Below are 20,184 nucleotides of genomic sequence, written 5' to 3'. Positions count from 1 at the left end.
TCTAGATAGAGCATTCATCTGTCTGGAGCAGCGGAAAAGAGCAAGATCGGCATGGTGGGACAATAGGCAGAACTGAACAGAGAAACCCCAGAAAAAAACAATTTATATACAATCATGAACAATGGATCTTCAGTTTTGGTTTAATTTCTGTGAAAGAACACTTGCATAATTTTATGGTTTGGGGGTCACCACAACATGAGGAACTGTATTAGAGGGTCACGGCATTAGGAAGGTTGAGAACCACTGGTCTATTTGTTGTCTTCAGGCTTCTTACCTCTAATTCTTGAATATTTTTCTGGATTTCTTTTTGAATAAACTCAGTATTTTTCTGAGCTTTCTTCAGATAGTTTGATTCACCAATATTTGTGATATTATTTCAGCCTGTCAACTATTTCTTGTTCTTTTTATATGGTCTCTTCCCTTTTGGATGTGAGCATTCTTTGAATTGCTCTTCTATTATTAAAGATAGTTCTATTATTAAAGATAATACATTATGATTATTGCATTTGATGTTTACAAAGAGATGGATATCTTGACTGTTGATATAATACAATCTTACACCTCTATTTTAAAATTCACACAGTTATATCTTGTCCAGATATCTTAAGCGGTAAGGAAATTCTGTTTTCAATTTTTGACGAACCTTTTAAAATTATCCAACCAGTAGTGTAATTTTAATTCAATCAAATCAAGCTTTCATATTTACTCTATTTAGATAATATATATTAAAATAAGTAAGGAGGAAGTGGGGTAAAAGAAGGGAGAGGATTAATAAAAAGGGGTAAGGATATTTTTAAAGGAATGGTATTTCTTTTAAAAATACAAAAAATCAAAATTATGTGGCTTGAAAAAAGATATTTTAAAAAATTTTCATGAAAAAAGAAAAAAGGAAAAATAAAAAGGATTTAAAAAAAAAAAAGCTGTTTGAGTCTTTTAAAGTCCATCATAGTCCATTCAAAAATTAGCAAGAAGAGAGAACTGCAGCAGAAGGGGGGGAAAGAATGAAAAGCAACATGCAAAAAAGGGATACTTGCACATTAAATTAGTTCTTATTTCCACAATGCAGGTTCACTCAATTACTCCAAAATAATGATTATTTCTCATTAACAATATTATAGTTGCCATAATTGAGTGATTACTTGCCTTTTAATCAGATGGTTATAAACTGCCCAGCTGTCAGGTGCTTATCAGATACTCTCAAGTTTGGGGGAAGGGTTTTCTTCTTTCTCTGCTGCTTTGTGAATCCGAGCTGGCAGAGCTTCCTTAGTGCCAAGCTGGCAGACTTCCTTATAGTTATGAATTCCCCAGCTGACAAGTGCTTATAGCTGAGTTGTCAGGTGACCTTAAGGTTCTTTTCTTCCTCTGCTATGTTACAAAACTATACTGGCAGGGCTTCCCTAGAAGGTACAGTCCACTATAGTTCCAACAGTTCAACAGCCCAGTATTCAGAAATCTTCTCAATGTAATAAACTACTCAAACTTCCAAAGGTTTGGTTATTACCAGTATTTCAAATCCAAGGATTATTTGCTTATTCAGAGCCCTGATTGTATGCACTTAAAAATAGCAAGGTGCAGTTCATTTCATTCATTCAGTTTATTTATGGTCCATTGACCAGCGAAGATGCAGTTCAATGCAAAACACAATGGGGTCTTTTTTCGTATGGCTGCATAAGACTAATTAATGCACAATCACCAAGACATATCTCTCTGACCATTTATACACTGGGAACTTCACTGCGCCAGCTCACGTGCAGGAGCACAAATTATGTTCAGATGAGGCGCACTGGGCCAAATGCTCCCCCGTGTGGGTGCAGGAAGAGGTGGGGCAGCCTGCCATGACTAAAACTCCAGCCTGCAGCCCAGCATGAAACCTCCAGTACATAAATGGCCCTTGAGTATTATTAAACAACTCTTCACCTGGGGAATGTCAAGCCCTACTGGGGTTATAGAGCCATAAATTATCAAAACAGGAAGTTCTCCTTTAATGCTAACATATTCTTCTTTAAAAAGAAAGATAAGGCAGTCCCCAAAAATCCAGCATTTAGATCGCTCGATATAAATCTTTGTATAAATCAATTCAATATAGTAGTCCAATGAAATAAGGGGGGGGGGAGAAGAAAAAGGGGGAATAAGGTTTTTAAAAGATAGAACAGTGTGTAGGGGATGGCATTCAGCTATAAAGCTACTTCATCTTGCAGACTTTGATTTTTTTATTAACTAAATTTGAAGAGAAATCCCCCCCATCTGGAATCCATCAAAAATTCACTTATCAGTTCAGTCTTCCTTTTATGAGAAGACTTTAAGCGAAAGTAAAAATCCTTCTCTCCCATATGTTTTTATGCATCTTCAGTGAAGTAATGGATCTGTAAATAACAGCTCCATTCAAGATGCCATCTTGCCCCAGCCTCAGAGTGCTAAGTATGGCATAAAAGGTAAAGGTAAAAGTTATCCCCTGTGCAAGCACCGAGTCATGTCTGACCCTTGGGGTGACGCCCTCTAGCGTTTTCATGGCAGACTCAATACAGGGTGGTTTGCCAGTGCCTTCCCCAGTCATTACCATTTACCCCCCAGCAAGCTGGGTACTCATTTTACCGACCTCGGAAGGATGGAAGGCTGAGTCAACCTTGAGCCGGCTGCTGAGACTGAACTCCCAGCCTCATGGGCAGACAGCTTCAGACAGCATGACTGCTGCCTTACCACTCTGTGCCACAAGAGGCTCTTTAAGTATGGCATATAAACAAGTCTAACATGAACTTAATTTAGCTGCATATAATAAGAGACAATAAGTATGGTTCATAAGTTCATGTTAGACTTGTTTATATCCCCTGTGAGAGATCCATTAGATTGCACATCCACATTCTGATGCAGCATGTCATTTGCATGGATTGGGGCCACATTGGGGAACTGCAGTTGGTCCACAACACATATTCAGTGATACTATACCAACGGGGGAGGGGTGGTCCTTAGCACTTCAAAATTCATTTTTGCTAGTCTACAGCATGTACTCATTTGACTAATGTAATGTGTTAAGCAGCCTTCACAAGAAAAACATAAGGCAATATTTTCACTCTCTCTAAAGAAAGAAAAGTTGATAGTTTTCTGTTAAAGGAAGAAAGGAATGTTAACATCTTCCTTTGTGAGACTTTATAGTAATTGAACAAGGGAGGTGAAATTATCTCTATAGTTATGCAAATTATTAAGTTAAAGAAATTTACTTGTATCTTCTCCCCCCTCCTTTCCATGCAGTCATCATAAACTATTCAAAAGGTAGAAATTGAATCTTGGTTGGGCAAAGGAGTCAGCTGGAGAAGTTATTGAACATAAGGGTGAGCTGTAATGAGAAAATGGGGTTTTTTTTTTGGAGTTTCCATGAAAATTCAAGCTGCTTCTTTTCAAGAAAAAACTCAGATTTCTAAGAGGGGAAGGGAAGAACTGAAAGATCATATATCCAGTGTTAGAAAAGAAAGAGAAAGTAATCTACAGAATTAAGAATTTTTGTTCGTTAGATTTGGAGAAGATGCATAGAGCTATTGGGGAGGGGATGATTACTGCTTCTACTGTGGTTCCACGTTAATTGAGATTTGCTTACCTGGTCTAAATCTTGCATACAGTACTATATTACAAAGATGGTGGATTTTTGAGAATCTATTTTCTGCTTTTCAGATCCAAATACAGTTAGATAGCCATTCTATTGTATCAATTTAGAACTCACACTGCTTGCTTCTTTTTGAAATCTGTTAAGTAATGTAATTGACACAGGAGATGGAGGAGCAGATCACAGATTTCTACAGTGGTATTCAAGGAAGCAGTTTTTGTGTGCTTGAGTTATTCTGGAGGCTATATACAGTAAGATCGTTTTCTCTTCATGAAGAGCAGAACTGAGGTAGTGTTAAACTGACCGCTGTAATCAATGGCTAGGTTCAAGTCCAGTAGCAGCTCAGAGATCAATATTTGGGGGCAAGACACATTTGAGAGTCAAGACTCTCTTATTCAGTAATCCATGGTGGGCTAGTCATTTGTGGATAGAAGCTCCTGCTTAGAGGCAGGATCATCAAACTTTGTGATTCCTGTTAGGGGAGGGGCCTCTCCCACTGACCCTAGTCTTTGACCCTGCCCTGAGGCATTAGATGTTGATTAACTGTGCTTCAATTCCAATTTATAAAAAGGAAAAATAAAATAGATTAATTTGCTCTACAGTGGTAAATTTTGTATAGCAGATTTCTAGCACCCCCCCCCCCCCCGCAGAGTCTTATCTTGCAGATAGCTGAAGGAAACAGGGCAAGTTACAGCAGCGAGGAAGTCCCTTGCCCTCTTTGTGTCTTAGTCTTCAAAGAAGGAGATCACCCACAGGTCTCCTCTGATGCAGGGTCTCAAGCCTTTGGACCAAGATCTCCTGACTAGTGCAGGGCAGGCCTCTCTCAGTCCTTTTCACAGGGAAATATGGCCTCTAGTTTCGGCCTTACTCTCTCCCCCTCTCAGGTCTCCTCCCCCCTCCCCCCAATCAGGGGACTGATTTAGCTAGGTCCCCAATTATGGATCTTGCTGGAGAGAATGCACAAGCATTTTGGTTTGGATTAAAGGGGAAATGCAAAGAGATTAGAGAGTCCATTTCCCAGCCAATGCCCAACATTAGAGACCCTTCCAGATCTGGCCCAAGATATAAGATTCTCTTTCCAATAGTACCTTTGGTAGTCGGGCAGATAGGTTACCTGAATGCCCTCCCCACCCCCAAAAGAAGCAGGCTGAAGCCAGAAGTTATGTTTGACAGAGCCAAGGCTTTTTCTTGGGAGAGTCTTGAATCTGAATGTTTGGAATTCTCTTCTAATAAGGAAGAGGCAGCACTTTCAGATAAAGAAAAGCCTTTGGTCACTACCATGAAGTGTATTTTATAAGAGTACTGCATATTCTGGAGATTCCAGTCTCTTAACAAGGTGGATGCTCCTACTCCTAACTTACCTGCAGGCTCAACCAGAGCATTTCCCAAAGTTTGGACATTTTCTCTTGGGATTCCTTGAGTGGTTCATTGGATATTAAAGAGCAAGGGTTGCTCTTTATGCATAAAGGTAAAGGCATCCCCTGTGCAAGCACTGAGTAATGTCTGACCCTTGGGGTGACGCCCTCCAGCGTTTTCATGGCAGATTCAATACAGGGTGGCCTTGCCAGTGCCTTTCCCAGTCATTACTGTTTTACCCGCCAGCAATCTGGGTACTCATTTTACCGACCTCGGAAGGATGGAAGGCTGAGTCAACCTTAAGCCGGTTGCTGGGATCGAACTCCCAACCTCATGGGCAGAGCTTTCAGACAGCCTTTCAGCTGCTTACCACTCTGCACCACAAGAAGCTCTTGCTCTTTATGCATATGCATATTTAAATGCCTAATGCTGTGGTGCCATATGGAGAGTTCTCCAAATCCTGTTGTGTGAGATGGTCTCTGTATAGAACACAAGCAAGACATTGTATGTCTTCATACTATTCTTGCATATTATTGCTGATATGAAAACTTTCAGCATATTTTAGGCCACTTGATATGTGGTTATAGCTATTATATAAAGCTACTTGAGTGGCTATTAACTTTTCATGGTTTTAAAGAAATCCAGATCTAAAGTTCATTTTGAAAACTGAAGACTTTTCCCCAAAGTGCTTTTATTATTCGTGGATCCCAAATTATATTATTAATAGTGTGATACTTTGGGTGTCTTGAATCATCTAGTACTTGGCCTACTGGTGCCCATTGTGAAAGAGACTAAAGTATTCAATAAGGGATCCAGTTTGTGGCAAACCAGCAACTGACTGTTTGTTTGTGTTCTATAATGTGGTATCTTCTTTGGCAACATTATCACCCTGCATTTTCCCCCCAAATATATTGTTTAACACCAAAATTTGTGGAAATGGTTAATGTAGAATAATTTTGGCAGATAGCATATGTGAACAATTTAGCTTATACTGATCAGCAAGGCACCAAGCCGTGAGTTAAGGAAAATTCTGCATTCCTGTACAAAAATTTCAAGTGTACAAAAAATGAGATTCAAAGTAGGGCATAAAAGAAATTGAAATCCCAACAGGTTGGCAACTGTATGTTCTCAGAGAATTCAGCATGAGATGCAGTGTTTCTGGTGACCATTAGGATGAAAGAGGAAAATAGCTTTTTAAGATCATATTTTGCATTTAGTTTCTCCTAAGTCAGTTCCTCTTCTTGGTTCCTGGGAATGTGGAACTGCACAATCAACTCTGTTCTTCTGCTAATTAATCTGAGACTAGATGCTTTCCTTTCTATCAGAACTCTTCAGTTTTTAATCATGATTGCTATACAGTATTGTTCAATTTTTATACAAGATTGCTCTACAATACTGCTAAAATAATCAAAATTAGAAACCATTGGAAGATGCAACAGGGAGCTGCTTTATACTTGTTTCAGAAATAAGCAACAGGGGAACCAATGGGGGGAATTTCATTCCCCCCCACCAATGTCTTCCCCGAGACACCTGCATTCTTCATTCCCCTCACACTCTGTTCTTTCCTGAATTAGGTAGACTCCATAGTAAGAGCTCAGTGGTCATTCATCTCCTAAAGCTACAGATGTTTCTTCTATTATTTATATTTTTCTGAAAACCTGGGGCTTCCCCTGTGTTTTTAAAAACATCCCTCTGTTCCTGGTCCCATTCTGTGGATTTTTGATGCATAATATGAAACCCAATTCAGAATTAGATATATTATCTTCTATGTAGATTTTTTTCCTTTGAAAATTTAGATTAAATGACTTTAAATGTAAACCTCTGCAGATAGCTTTGTTTTAAAAATAATGATAAATAATGTCTGTATTATGTACCCAAAATCACCTCTGTACAATTTTGGAGTTTAGGTAGCAAAATAAATTGCACCATAAAGAATAGTTAAAATTCTTATTCCCTTTGAAGTCTATTCCAGATGCATTATAAATGATCACATTTCTCATGTTTATGAATTCAGTAATTTTAAGAACATGAAAGACAAAACTGTCTGATTGCTTTACCAGATATCACTCAACATGTTGTGTGTTCTGATATAGTTGTAGATGGATGAAAAGGACACAATTTCATTATGGGTTATTTTGCTTGATGAAATATTGGTTGATTTTTGCTTTCCAACAGGAGAAAATTCAGATCCAGCTAACACAATCATTTGACAAAGAAGAGAAACCCTTGAAAGATGAAACTGAAAAGGAAAAGTCCACTGACAAATTACCCAGGAAAATGTTATCAAGAGGTTTGTTATTCATCATCTGGTTTTAAATAACATTCAGTTCTCAGCAAGAGCTAGCAGAGTGTAGTGGTTAGGAGCTGAGGACTCTAATCTGGAGAACCGGGTTTGATTCCATGCTCCTTCATACTCCTTGGATGATCTTGGGTCAGTCACAGTTCTCTCAGCCCTCACCAACTTTACAAGGGACCTGTTGTGCGGAGAGAAAGGGAAAGACAATTGTAAGCTGCTTTGGGACTCCTTAAAGTTAAAGGTATCCCCTGTGCAAGCACCGGGTCATGTCTGACCCTTGGGTCACGCCCTCCAGCGTTTTCATGGCAGACTCAATACAGGGTGATTTGCCAGTGCCTTCCCCAGTCATTACCATTTACCCCCCGGCAAGCTGGGTACTCATTTTACCAACCTCGGAAGGATGGAAGGCTGAGTCAACCTTGAGCCGGCTGCTGGGATTGAACTCCCAGCCTCATGGACAGAGCTTTCAGACTGCATGTCTGCTGCCTTAGCACTCTGCGCCACAAGAGGCTCTTTTGGGACTCCTTAGGGTAGAGAAAAGCAGGGAATTAAAAACTTCTCTTCCTCTTCATCTTCTTCTGTGATTGCTCTTATAGCCAGCTTGTACCCAAGTTCTTTCATGCTGTGTTTGTGACATGTGCACTGACATGTTACAAGCTGCATTAGCTTCCGGTGAAGTACCTACCGTATTCGGTCCAAGGTATTGGTTTTGACCAAGGCCATTTGCAGTCTGGGCCCAGCGTGTCTGAGGGACTACTTCTCCAGGTATGCCCCCCAAAGAGCATTGCATTCTGCTCATTCCAGCAGACTGGTGGGCCCCAGCATGTGAAAGGTGTGCCTAGCTTCAACCAGGGCCTTTTTGATCCTGGCCCCTGCCTGGTGGAATGAGCTCCCAGAGGAGACACAGGCCATGTCACAGTTTACTCAGTTCCAAGGGGGCCTGTAAAATGGAGCTCTTCCACCAGGCCTTTTGGTTGAGGCTGGGCTGTCAGGATCATCCAAGAACTCCCCTCCCCTCCCCTCAAAACATTATCTCCTGTACAATCTAGTTCTGGCAACTTATAGCCATGTATAGGGACACTGATTTTAGAGAATCTATAGAGCTGTTTATGTTGATTTTATTTGAAGTACACTGCCCCAAGACGGCTGGGCCGAGAGGAGCAGTCCTATAAATACAATTATAAAAAATATATATAAAATAAATTGACAGTGTACAGCAAAATAAATTGGGGCAGTTAAGCTACCTCAGAATGATTTACTTTCTTCACCCACTTTTTGTCTAAGAATGCAAGACAGACAGGGACAGGATCCCCAGAAGGTACTTAGAAAAGGACGGGAAGGACAAGAGCTACATTGTCTCTTGCCCTAGTATTTTTCATCTTCCTTTTCTTCCCATTGCATAAGAGAAAAACCAAGAGCAATGGCTAGCCCTGTACCAAGTGGATTATTGTGCATTGCAAGAATTGTGAACAGGAACAACATTGGGACCATTCCAAAGATACACTCACGACATGGGAAAGTTGAGATACATGGCTTTGTAGCTCTTTGGAGAAAACATTAGAACAAATATGGCCCTGTCCTTGCTAGACACCTTGTCCCGTGTTTCATAGCTTTTATAAGTAAGAGTATGTTGGCCTAGCCCAAGGAAGCCAGTTACAAATTACATAGTTTAACTATGATTTGCAAAATCAGGTAAGATTCTAATACATGCATACATCTGAAAAAGACGTTTTTCTTCCCCTGCAAAAAAATAAAATAAAATTGGAATGTTGCTGGAATATAAAAAGGAAGATAAAGAAAAAAATATCACCCAGTATGCATGCTATAGGACAGGGGTAGTCAACCTGTGGTCCTCCAGATGTTCATGGACTACAATTCCCATGAGCCCCTGCCAGCAAACGCTTACAGGGACTCATGGGAATTGTGGTCCATGAACATCTGGAGGACCACAGGTTGAATCCCTGCTATAGGGTGCTGGTGGAATCATGTGATATAATGTGATAGTATTGGTTTTCTGAAGTCCAGACTTTGATTCATGGAGCCAAACATTTAAAAAGACACCTGTTATAATAAGAGTGATGATGGTGTTAGCCATTCAGTCTTGTCCGAGTACCTTTGTTAAAAGAATTAATTCATTCCCTACAACTTTTGCATTTTGTTTTTAGATTCTAGTCAAGAATACACAGATTCAACTGGTATTGATCTACATGAGTTTTTAGTAAATACGTTAAAAAACAATCCCAGGTAAACAATCTTGACTTTTTAATGAATTTATTAATTTGTTTAGCATTCATTTCATTCTGTAGTTGAATTCCTTTAATGATGTACAGTTCACCATGTCTGCTATCTGCCTTACCTGAGCTTTGTTTTGTGTAAGTCTATTTCCATTCCTTGTACCTGTGTTTAGCTACATTTGCATAACTATGCTGAAGATCAGATTTCTCATTGCTGATGCAGAAAGTGTTTAAGTGTGTGTTGTCTTGACCCATGACATGGACTATAAGATGTGTTTTCCTTCAAGCCTTATGTTTAGGGTTCTGGACCCATGAAAGCACATTTTACATTTGCTGTACAAATTTGTGCAAATTGGCCAAGTAAAAGCCATTTTTATCTGTTAACTAAGTAGGGAGCGAGGTAGAACAGATCAAATAATAAAGGTAAATTTATTTCTCATATAAACATTGCAGTATTTCTTTTCTGTGGGCTTAAACTATGGGTGAAACTGCTTAAAATGTATAATATGCTCGGTGCGGCAGGGAATATTTTTCTTAGGAAAGCCTCTTTTCTTCCACGTTGTTTTTTTTTTCCCTAGGGACAGAATGATGCTGCTGAAGTTGGAACAGGAAATTTTAGATTTCATTGGTAATAATGAGTAAGTATAACAGGTTTTGAACAAATGTATTAATAAATGAGGAAACAATGTGCATAAAACTAAAACTCTTGCTTTCTTTCAGAATCCCACGCAAGAAATTTCCCCCCATGACCTCTTATCATAGAATGTTATTGCACAGAGTGGCTGCTTACTTTGGACTGGAGCACAATGTGGACCAGAGTGGGAAGTCGGTTATAGTAAATAAAACCAGCAACACAAGAATGTAAGTTAGGATGGAGTTTGTTTTTTCTTCCTAGTTTGATTTTTAAAAATTCCATCGTCTGGATGACATCATGTGTTAACCAAGTGACAAGAAGGACTTACGCTCTAGAGCTCATCTAATTATATTTTTTTTAAAGTTCTCTCTTTTCTTGGTTGGAAACAATCCTTAAAACATGGTTGCACTAGGTTTTTAAGCAGTTTCCCCCCTAGGTAGCAGCTTTTGATGGTGTTTTTCAATTGGGGAGGAGCTGTGACTCAGTGGTAGAGCATCTGCTTTGCTTGGAGAAGATCCCAGGTTCAGTCCCCAGCATCACCAGTTAAAAGGATCAGGCAGCAGGTAAAAGAACTTTGCCTGAGTTCCTGGAGAGCTGCTGCCATTCTGGGTAGGCAGTACTCACCTTGATGGACCAATGGTCTGATTCAGTTAAGGCAACTTGATGTGTTCCTGTCGTGTGAATTAATTTTTGCTTTATATCCTCACTGTGCTTAAGAGAGCCACTAATACTTAGTGTAGGAACCATAAAAACAACAACACAATCCCTTTGTTCTCCTGGGTGGGGAGAGCAAGAGAGGAAATTCTTTAGGAATCTTCCCCAAAATTGTTTCCTCTTTAATCACATTGTTTCAAATGACCCTTATTTCTGTTCCATAACTTGTAAATTTTCCAGGGTATAAGCTTTTGTGAGTCAAAGCTTACTTTCTTGAGATAGTGATGCTCATGCAAGCTTATGCCTTCAGAGAGGTTGTTGGTCTTTAAGTTGGTATTACTACAGACATAACATGGCTACCCACCTGAAAGCATGTACTATAGTAACTTTAGTATGTTGGAAATAGAAAGTATGTTCTTACAAAGGCTACTGAGTATCAAAGGGTTTATGGAAGGCAAAATAAATGAACAATGGTATTGGATTATGCCAGTTATTGAACTGCCTAGTTTGCTTTGTGTGCATTTCCCCCCTCCTAAGCATTCAAAGAACAGTATTAAAATAGCTGAAGTGTAGCAATATTGGGAAAGATGCATGGCAGCTAAACAAAGTTGTCATATGAGTAATCTCACAGGTTCAACAAGAACACTGGGTAAACTGTTGGGAGCTTCGGCATTCATATACTACACATTGATTCCACTTGACAACTACCCTTCCTCCTTTTTTCCCTTTAGCACTTTACCAAATTGAGTTGATGAGTTGATGGCTGATTCCCACTTCCATAGTATGGCCTTAACTACAATTTACAATGTGGATCAGCCTGATCACTGAGAAAACTGTGGTGGGTCATTTATCTATGAACAAGAACGCTGGAAGTGCAGCTGAAACTCTTTTTCAAAGATTTCTTCACAACCTCTCTCATTCCAGGAGAGGCAAGCCCCTGTGTGCCTTTTAAGGAAGATGAGCTGTTGAGAAATCTTCACAGTATTCTAACTATACCAGTTCACATTTACTTTTATGCAGATTATATCTTTGGGTCACAAACATGTAGTTTATACCAGTTTGAGTTGCTTGTCTCTATTTTTCAGTTTCTAAAGTGGAATTGGAACATGACAAAAATTGTTTAAAGGAGAGCTGTATTTAAGATATGTTTATCCTGCAGTAGATGACAGCATTTATATTAATTTTATTTTTTTTATTTTTTTTGCTTACTAAAACCTGTGCATTAAGCTATATGCCTATCCTTAAACCACTTTGGCAACTAGTGGTTAAACATTTTGGGGGTAGAGATAATCAACCTCAGTAGTAGATGATTTTTTTTTCCGCAACCTAGGCTGGTATCTGGAAGCCCCAGTAAAAATTAGCAGGCATTTCATATAGCCAATAGACTATGTAAATAAAGGTTTTCGGTGTTCTTATTTTAAATCATTTGAGATATAAAATAAGAATTTAGAAAGAAAACCTTGGAGATCTACTCCATATTGAATAAAACCCAACTTGCCTTTTCCTCATAGGCAGATTTCCCGCTCCAGTGCCGATCAGTGCTGTTAATGACATCATCAACCCAGTGCACACTGGGACGACTCAGTGGAGTGGTGATTGCAGGGCAGTAAATTCAGGGACCTTTAAGAGAAAAGAGGTAAGACAGTCTAAAGGTTCTCTGAAGTGCCTGCTAATTATATTTCGGCATCCAGTAACTTATAGGTAGATTTGGGGAGTGCTTTTTAAAATCATCATAAGAGAGTTCAGGAATTAAGAGATTCTTAAGAATTAAGAGATTAAGAGACCATGTTTTCATGCAACTGTCTTCTGATTGAGTGTTCATGCACTTCAACACAAAGTTTTTTATTAGAAAAGTATCAGGATAAAACATTTGCTTGCTGTTAAGTAGGTTGGGCATACAAAGGTTAGTTGTTGAAAAAGGGCGTGTCATAATTGAGGGGGGGGGGTGTTTATATACTTCTCTATGGCAGGAACTTCTGCTTTGTTTTAAAATGTGCCTGAATTTTCTTTTGTTCCATGCCTTTAATTAGTAACTTCAATTGAAACTGATCTTGCATTACCCCAAAGTCAGTTTGGGCCATGATCAAACTGCAAGGTAGCTCAAATCATTTTTAGAAGTCAGGTAGGGATTCTGCTGTGTCCTCTCTGCCCTAGTCTAGTCTATTGGTTCCATAACTGCAGTTGGCATGGAAGCAAAGGAGAGATCTCCTCCATGCCAAATTCCTGTTTGGTGGAAGAGGCTCAAAATGTTCTCATTACCATTATGCTCTTTGCAGTAGTCTATTTCCCAGACTCTTCTACTCAGAAAAATATAAATCATGAATTGAGTACACTTGCTCTTGAAGACCTCTTTTGAATTTTATAAATACTGCTTGCAAAAAAGCCACCTATGAGTCATTTTGATATCCTGTACAGTATTGCAGATGTGTGTACAGAGTTTTCTTCTCCACAGCTAAAGATGTGTATATTTGGAAACAATGTCTTCTTGTCCTTACTGATTCATTTTCTTAATCTTTTTATAAAGACCTGACCAGAAGTTTTGCGAACATATAAAAGATGAGAAAAGTGAAGATTTTCAAAAACGGTACATACTTAAAAGAGAGAACTCTAGTCTAGACAAAGATGATAACCAGGTAAATATTAAAACCCATATTACTAGTCTTAACTAACACACCTGTACCATGCAATGGAAATTGGCAATTAATAACTTATTTAATTTAGATGCGAATACGATTAAAAGATGACAGAAGAAGCAAATCTATAGAAGAACGAGAAGAAGAGTACCAGAGAGCTAGAGAACGAATATTTGCACAAGATGTAGGTATTCTATTTCAAGCATGTACAATGTTATTGACTGTGACAACAGTGCATTCAACCCTACAGAACTTTTATGCTAACAGGGATGGTTTTCTTCAACACAAGAAGAGTGTTTTGTGACTGTATGAGGCTCCTGGGCTGGAGGAAATGATCACCGTTAACAGAAAAGCTCCCTAAGATCTAACCAAGTGGAACTAGAAACCATATTCTGCTCATAAAATTTTGAAAAGATATTTATGTTATTTAAATTCTGTATTTTCATATGATAGCAGTAGTATAACTTTTTAAAATTCTACTACTACTCAATATTTATTTAGTGATAACTGTAAAAGAGGCCACAGCCCACTTGCTCCTAATCTTAATTCTACACTCTCAGGCAAGTAACAAACCCTTTGAAGAATTAATTTGAATTAGATTTGAGTGCTCTCTGAATGCTGATTCCTTAATTATTGACATGCAGTGACAAAATAAATGTACGCAATTCCTCAAGGCCAAGCTCAACTTCAGAACTTTCAGATCTATAAATTAACTTCTTGTATTAGATGTGCCAGTTTTGAGAAGTTCAAGAATACCGGTGAACATAGTTTGTGCTGTTCTTGCTATGATAGCTATACTGCTGCTTCTCCCCCCCCCCAGGCACCCCCATATCCCTGGTTAATTATAAGTCAGCACAGTTCTCAATATTGATTTTGCTAACTTTCCACCTGCTTGTATTATTTACGTTGAGATCAATGTTTGCACAATAGTTAACAGAACTGCTTGAAGCTCAGTAGGTAATTCGCCATAAGGAGCCGGGTTTTTGTCTAAATAGCTTGGGGTGAAGTGGAGTAGTAACAGGTTGTTTGCATTAATCCTTTGATTCCTCTCTTAGAGCAAATAATCGGTAATATCAATACAGCTTTGAGTGATAGATCTCATGTTATCAAGGCTGTGCCTCAGTGGTTGATCATCTGCTTAGAATGCAGAAGGTCCCTGGTTCAATTCCTGCGATCTCCAGCTGCAAAGATGGTTGTGGGTAATGTAAAAGGCCTAACCTGATTGCCTGAGACCTTAGAGAACACCTGTCATAAGTACACCACACTGACCTTGATGGACAAGGATCAGATTCAGTATACGGAAGACTTATGTGTTCAGGGGTAAAGGGCATTGTATTAAATAGGCAGTTGAAAGATTCACATAGTTTTTGACACCACAAGCTGCTTAAAACATGAACTATGATTTTTTTGGTGTTACCCAGTTCATTGTTTCCTACAATGTATGCTGCCTCTCTGTCCTTGTAGTATGTGACACATTTGGACTTCATGATACAAATAGTGACCAATGGTGATTTTTATGCTCTACTGTTTCTTCCCCAGTCACTGTGTTCCCAAGAGAATTATATTATTGACAAAAGGTAAGAAAAATCAATATTTAAACCAATTGCTATTTGCTTTTAATGAATAAAATATTAAGCTACTGTTTTATTGAACATGCCAACAGAATCCAAGAGGAAGAAGCCAATAGTACCCAGCAAAGGCGGCAGATATTTAGGTATTGAATACATTTGAATTTTCAATCCCAAACCTTCTGCATGTGTTTCACTCTGTCCTTTATCGGCTTTCACTTTGCAAATGGTGCCTGGGGTTTATGGGGGAATTATTTAACCTAAATGTTATGATTTGCAGAGTTAACAAGGATGCTTCAGGGAGGTCAGCCAACAGCCTTCAAAGCAGTACAGACAATGAGCTCAAGTACTCTGAACCCCGTCCATGGAGCAGCACAGACTCTGACAGCTCCCTTCGCAATTTGAAGCCAGCTGTGACCAAGGCCAGTAGCTTCAGTGGAATTTCTGTTCTGACAAGAGGTGATAGCTCTGGAAGCAGCAAAAGCACAGGCAGGCTATCTAAGACAGGTATGGATTTTTAAAAAATCACTTCCAGTGTATGTATAAATATGTATGCACAAAATATAGTTCAGTCATGTCCCCCCCCTCAAAATTTGCATTGCAGGTAAGGGACCATCAGAGCCACTGGGTTTTCCAAAATCAAGCTCAAATTGAAGAAATTCAAATATGAAAGCATTCTTAATTTTTGGCATCAGAACTGAAGTTCAGTCTTTGCCATCCAATAAAATAGATGTGTATTACCCAGAGGCTAGTAAATGTTGTCAGCATAAATCTACGCATGCATTTATAATCTAAAAGAGATAAAACTGTTTTCCATGTAGGTTAATACCTTTTGGTCTGTTCTGCTCCTACAAAACGTTTGTATTGCTATTGTATTACTTGGTTCTAATTTGGTCCTAATAATCCATAAATTTGAACAACTATCAGCTGAGAACTATATTAATTTTCCGTGTGATTCGTGTTTGTTTTCCAGCAGAACCGAGAACATGCCATTTTTAAAAGAAGGCTGTTTGAAACGATATATCAGTAAACATGGCTTTCATTTTTTCATTTCTAAAGGTTGAAACAAATTCTGCAGTCTTGATTCCAACTGAGTAAGACATTTACAATACAATGGTCAGTCTTTTCCTTGTGAAAAAGGAGCTTTTATGTAGTGAGAAGATTTCATAAAGATTTCCAAAAGTTCACTTTTTCTGACCATTCCTAATCAGTTCATTCTTCATCTTCCTAGTAACAGTGAAGCCGTTAATGCAGTCAAACATGATTGGGATGTCTTCATCCCTGAAGACTGACAGAGTTAATTCAGAGTGCTTCCCGCACTGTTCTCATTGCAAATTAGCTTTGTGTGCTTTCAAGACTGCTTGACTATATTAACATTGTTATCACAAAGAAGAAAGGTGATCTGAAGAATAAAATACAGCATGGAAGATGTTGCCAAATTACACTGAAAAGAGGTTCAGGATGGAAGCACACCATGAATCCCAGGTGGAGGAGAACAACAGATGCCAGTGTATCTTCTGGGACAGTGGCCACTTTATAAGTGTAGAAAACATTGAAAAGAAGGCCCCTGAAAAATCACTGAAAATGGTGCACCAATTATATCCGAGCTAGTATCAGGCAAGACATGTAGGTTGGTCAGTGAGAGCAGTTCTAAAAATTCGAGTCCAAATTTCTTAATCACCTTATCCTTTGAGAAATGATCTGAAAGAGGAGCATGGACAGCATGCCTATTCTGGCATTAAAATCTCCATTTACTGTAAATAGAGAGTTTGGATATAGGAAGAGTAAAAGGTTCTAAGGTAACTGGCAAAGAATCCTAGAGATTCTCTTCTTCTTGGCTCTTAGAACTATTGTTAGAATGTACATGTTATTACATATTAGACTTCTAAAATAATGTCCTTTAACTGACAAAACCTGGAAATTATTATAGTGACTATTTTCTAAAACTAATGCTACATTTAAATCAACTGTTACAAAAGTCATCAAACCTGCTTACCCCCTGGCTCTTTGTATGAGTTTTAACTGCCAGAACTGAAAAGGCTCCATGACCCTGGATAATGGGGTAATTGTGATCCTGAGTCCATGTTTTCTGCAGGGAAAGGATATCATGAGTTCGCAAAAACCAAAACAATGTAAGAATCTATCATTTAATTTTTTCTTCCACCTCCTTGTTGTTTAATTTGTATACAAACAACATGGTTGAAAGGCTATCTGGCCTGCAATATATTCCACCTTCACTTGGAGGTGCATTTATGAAACATCTCTCTCCCTGAGAAAAGGGGCCTAATTTTAAGATGAGCAAGTCATTAGTGAATAGGTTTATGTTGTGTAAAAAGTCAAAAAGTTGATCCTTGTTTAGTAAGGAGAGAAAAATCACCTTTTTCTGTTTCCGTACCAGTTAATCAGTTTCCTCAAAATGCTCTGGAGGTATTTTTGTATCGAGTGACTATGATAAGGTGCTCTGACCCTGGTTAGTATGAACATTAAAACAGCAGTTTTAGCTGTACTGTGAGGAAGAAGAATGGCAGTATTTTTGTAGGCAGACGTAGCACATAAATAATAAAGTATCTTAAAACAAGGCTGTATAAATATTAGATTAATAAATAAGAGATCCTGCCCACATGCTTGGAATGTAAGTAATACAAGGAAGGGGCAAGAAAAAAAATGAAAACAAAACAGAGCAAAAGGCAAATATTAGAGGTCAAAGGTGCTGAAGAACAGCTTGATTATCAAATTCCATTTAAACACAAGCAAGGAAGGAAAGTTTCAGGTTGTGGTCATCTGAGAGACCTAAAGAAATGGGGTAGCAAAAAAAAAAGAAAGGACAAATGAGAAAGAGAATAGTATTGTTGGAGACGTGTAGAGAAGAGCGCATCTATAAAGAATTCCAAAACAAAAAAGTAACACCTTGAACTGCAGCTAATTAAAAAATTGTAAAATATATGCTAAACATTATGCAGAAAACGCCAGCTGGACAGTAGAAACATTGTGGTTTGCCTAGCTAAGCCCAGTATGTTGTTGCGTGGCATATCCACCTTCTGTACCACACTAGCCATGTAACTGTACCCAGGCTGTTTCTTATATTACTGTGTTACCATAAATTGTTTAAGCAAGATGCATTTTAAGGAAAAACCAGAGCATGAACAAGTGTATTTGGGAATACATTTTTGTTGTGGATAAGGTCCATTCTGCAGTGGTTCTGGTGAAGCAGTCTCCCTGTTTGGGCAGGCAGCATCACCAATGATTTAGGTTCTGTGGAATAGGAGCTTCTCCCCAAGCTTCCAGTATTTGGCCCAGCCTGTAAGACAGTAAGCGTATGCTTCTGGCAAGGCTCCTGGGGATTCTTGTTTCCTGTCAATCTGTCATCCCTTGGGCAAGATTCCATGCTCATCCTCTCCAAAGATGGCTTCTTCTCTTCAAGGTGTAATCATTCACAAAAATACAAGATCTTCAAAATTTCAGTCAGCTTCAAGACTACTGAGGGGTCCCCTCTCAGAGAGCCAACCAGATCACTGCTGACCAAGAATACCAATTGTAAGATGGGGATTCTCATGGAAGGACAGCACAGGGCATCTGGTCCCAGGAGGAGGTCCTGTGGGACACCAACTTTCTAGAGCTCAAGGCAATCAGGTCAGGCCTTTTATCCTCCCAGGATCTCCTAGTCAGGAAGGACATCCTTGAACACATAGACAATATGGCCACCAAGTCCTATGTTAGTCACCAGGGGGGCACAAAAACCAGTTCTTTTCATGTGGAAGTGGGACAAATTCTGCATTGGGTGGCAACCTGTCTCAGATTGCTCAAAGCTGTCTACGTGGCTGGGGCATCCACAGTGGGTGACTGGCTCACCTGGAGATCTCTGAATCAGTTAACCTTCTGCCAGATATGTTATAGATGTAGCACAGTAAAGGTGGACCTCTTTGCATCAGTAAACAGGTATCCAGGGTCGTGACAAAGAACAAGATGCTCTCAGGAAATAGGAATAGACGCTCTAAGCTGCAACTGTCTAAATCAGCTACTGTTTGCCCTCCCTCCCACTCAGCTAATTCAAAGAGTGATTCAGAGTATCACAGACGTAAGGGCAGAAGTTGTTCTGTTAGCTCAGTTTTGACCACACTAGTCCTGGTTCCAGGACCTGGTGAGGTTTTCCTCAGAGGATCCATGGCACCTTCCAGTCAGGAATGACCTTCTTCACCAAGGGTCCCTATTTCAACTTCAGTCCAAAATGTTAAGTCTCACAACTTGGAAAATGAGCAGTTTCAGTTTAGGTTAAGGTCATAGTGACTTCCTTAACCTTAGTGACCTCTAGAAGAAGGTCCACCAATAGGATCTACCACAATACTGAACAGGTTCATCATCAGTTATCTGTCCAGTTTCACATATCGGCAGTATATGAACAGACCACCTCTGGAGAAGTCTTATAGCTGAAAGCCTCTAAGGGGCACTGTGCACAGAAGGCAAAGGCCTTTGTTCCCATGCAACAGGACCCCCACCCTCCGTTACTTTTTTGCCACTGGCTACTCTTGCTTCATCGATAAACAAAGATGGGTTGGTGAGAAATTCTCTCTTTTTTATTACGGCCCAGAAAGCTTGTTCTGTGTGAGAGAAGAGTATTCGGTGCTCACATGTAAGATCTGCCAAAATTTATCACCTCCTACCCTCATCAGGATAAGGGGATTGGATTGTTAAGATAAAGGCAGCATTGTGAGAGAAAGCACCTAAGGTTTCTGAGCCTGCAGCAGTCAGCTCCTGAGAAACCTTCAGAGGCTACATCCTCAGATTATTGCATTCTATATCCTGGCAGGTGCTTGGTGATATGGCAGAAATGGTGGTCTACTAAGGACCACAACTCTCCTCTTCCTACTCCTACTTTGCATAATGCAATATAGCAAACAAAATTTTATTTATAGATTTCACATTTAGTATACTTAGCTGACTATTACTGTACAAATATCTTAGACTAACAAAACTTTTAAAACTGGAGCAAGATTTTTCTTATCCTTAATTCTGCTGGTGTCAATCAAAGTTCTCCTTCTTGACATAATATTGAAGATTATACTGTTTATAAACAAATGGTCGAATCAGAGAGTTTATAGCAGGTAGTTTGACTAGAATGCTGTTAAAATTAGCACCGATTGTTCACTCAGATTCATCAGTGTTATATCATGATCTGGACACCCTGGAAGTTTGCAGTTTGGCCAGAACAGGGGGAGG

At 39.2% G+C, this 20,184-nt stretch overlaps 1 protein-coding gene across 10 annotated transcripts in view; it reads left to right on the top strand.

Moving 5' to 3' along the window:
• R3HDM1 (R3H domain containing 1) overlaps nucleotides 1-20,184 on the top strand; it is a 72,711-nt gene that overhangs the window by 15,025 nt on the left and 37,502 nt on the right. For all 10 annotated transcript variants that reach the window (XM_077320206.1, XM_077320215.1, XM_077320214.1 and 7 more), the window contains 9 exons: nucleotides 7,127-7,241; nucleotides 9,413-9,491; nucleotides 10,060-10,119; nucleotides 10,202-10,342; nucleotides 13,294-13,402; nucleotides 13,491-13,586; nucleotides 14,942-14,979; nucleotides 15,066-15,116; nucleotides 15,251-15,477. In XM_077320206.1, coding sequence (XP_077176321.1) covers nucleotides 7,127-7,241; nucleotides 9,413-9,491; nucleotides 10,060-10,119; nucleotides 10,202-10,342; nucleotides 13,294-13,402; nucleotides 13,491-13,586; nucleotides 14,942-14,979; nucleotides 15,066-15,116; nucleotides 15,251-15,477 — 916 coding nt within the window. The remainder of the gene's footprint in view (nucleotides 1-7,126; nucleotides 7,242-9,412; nucleotides 9,492-10,059; nucleotides 10,120-10,201; nucleotides 10,343-13,293; nucleotides 13,403-13,490; nucleotides 13,587-14,941; nucleotides 14,980-15,065; nucleotides 15,117-15,250; nucleotides 15,478-20,184) is intronic.

Source organism: Paroedura picta, chromosome 2 (assembly GCF_049243985.1).
Source record: "Paroedura picta isolate Pp20150507F chromosome 2, Ppicta_v3.0, whole genome shotgun sequence".
Classification (NCBI taxonomy): domain Eukaryota; kingdom Metazoa; phylum Chordata; class Lepidosauria; order Squamata; family Gekkonidae; genus Paroedura; species Paroedura picta.
Note: the sequence above shows the minus strand (reverse complement) of the source record. Positions and strands in the feature narration are given on the sequence as shown.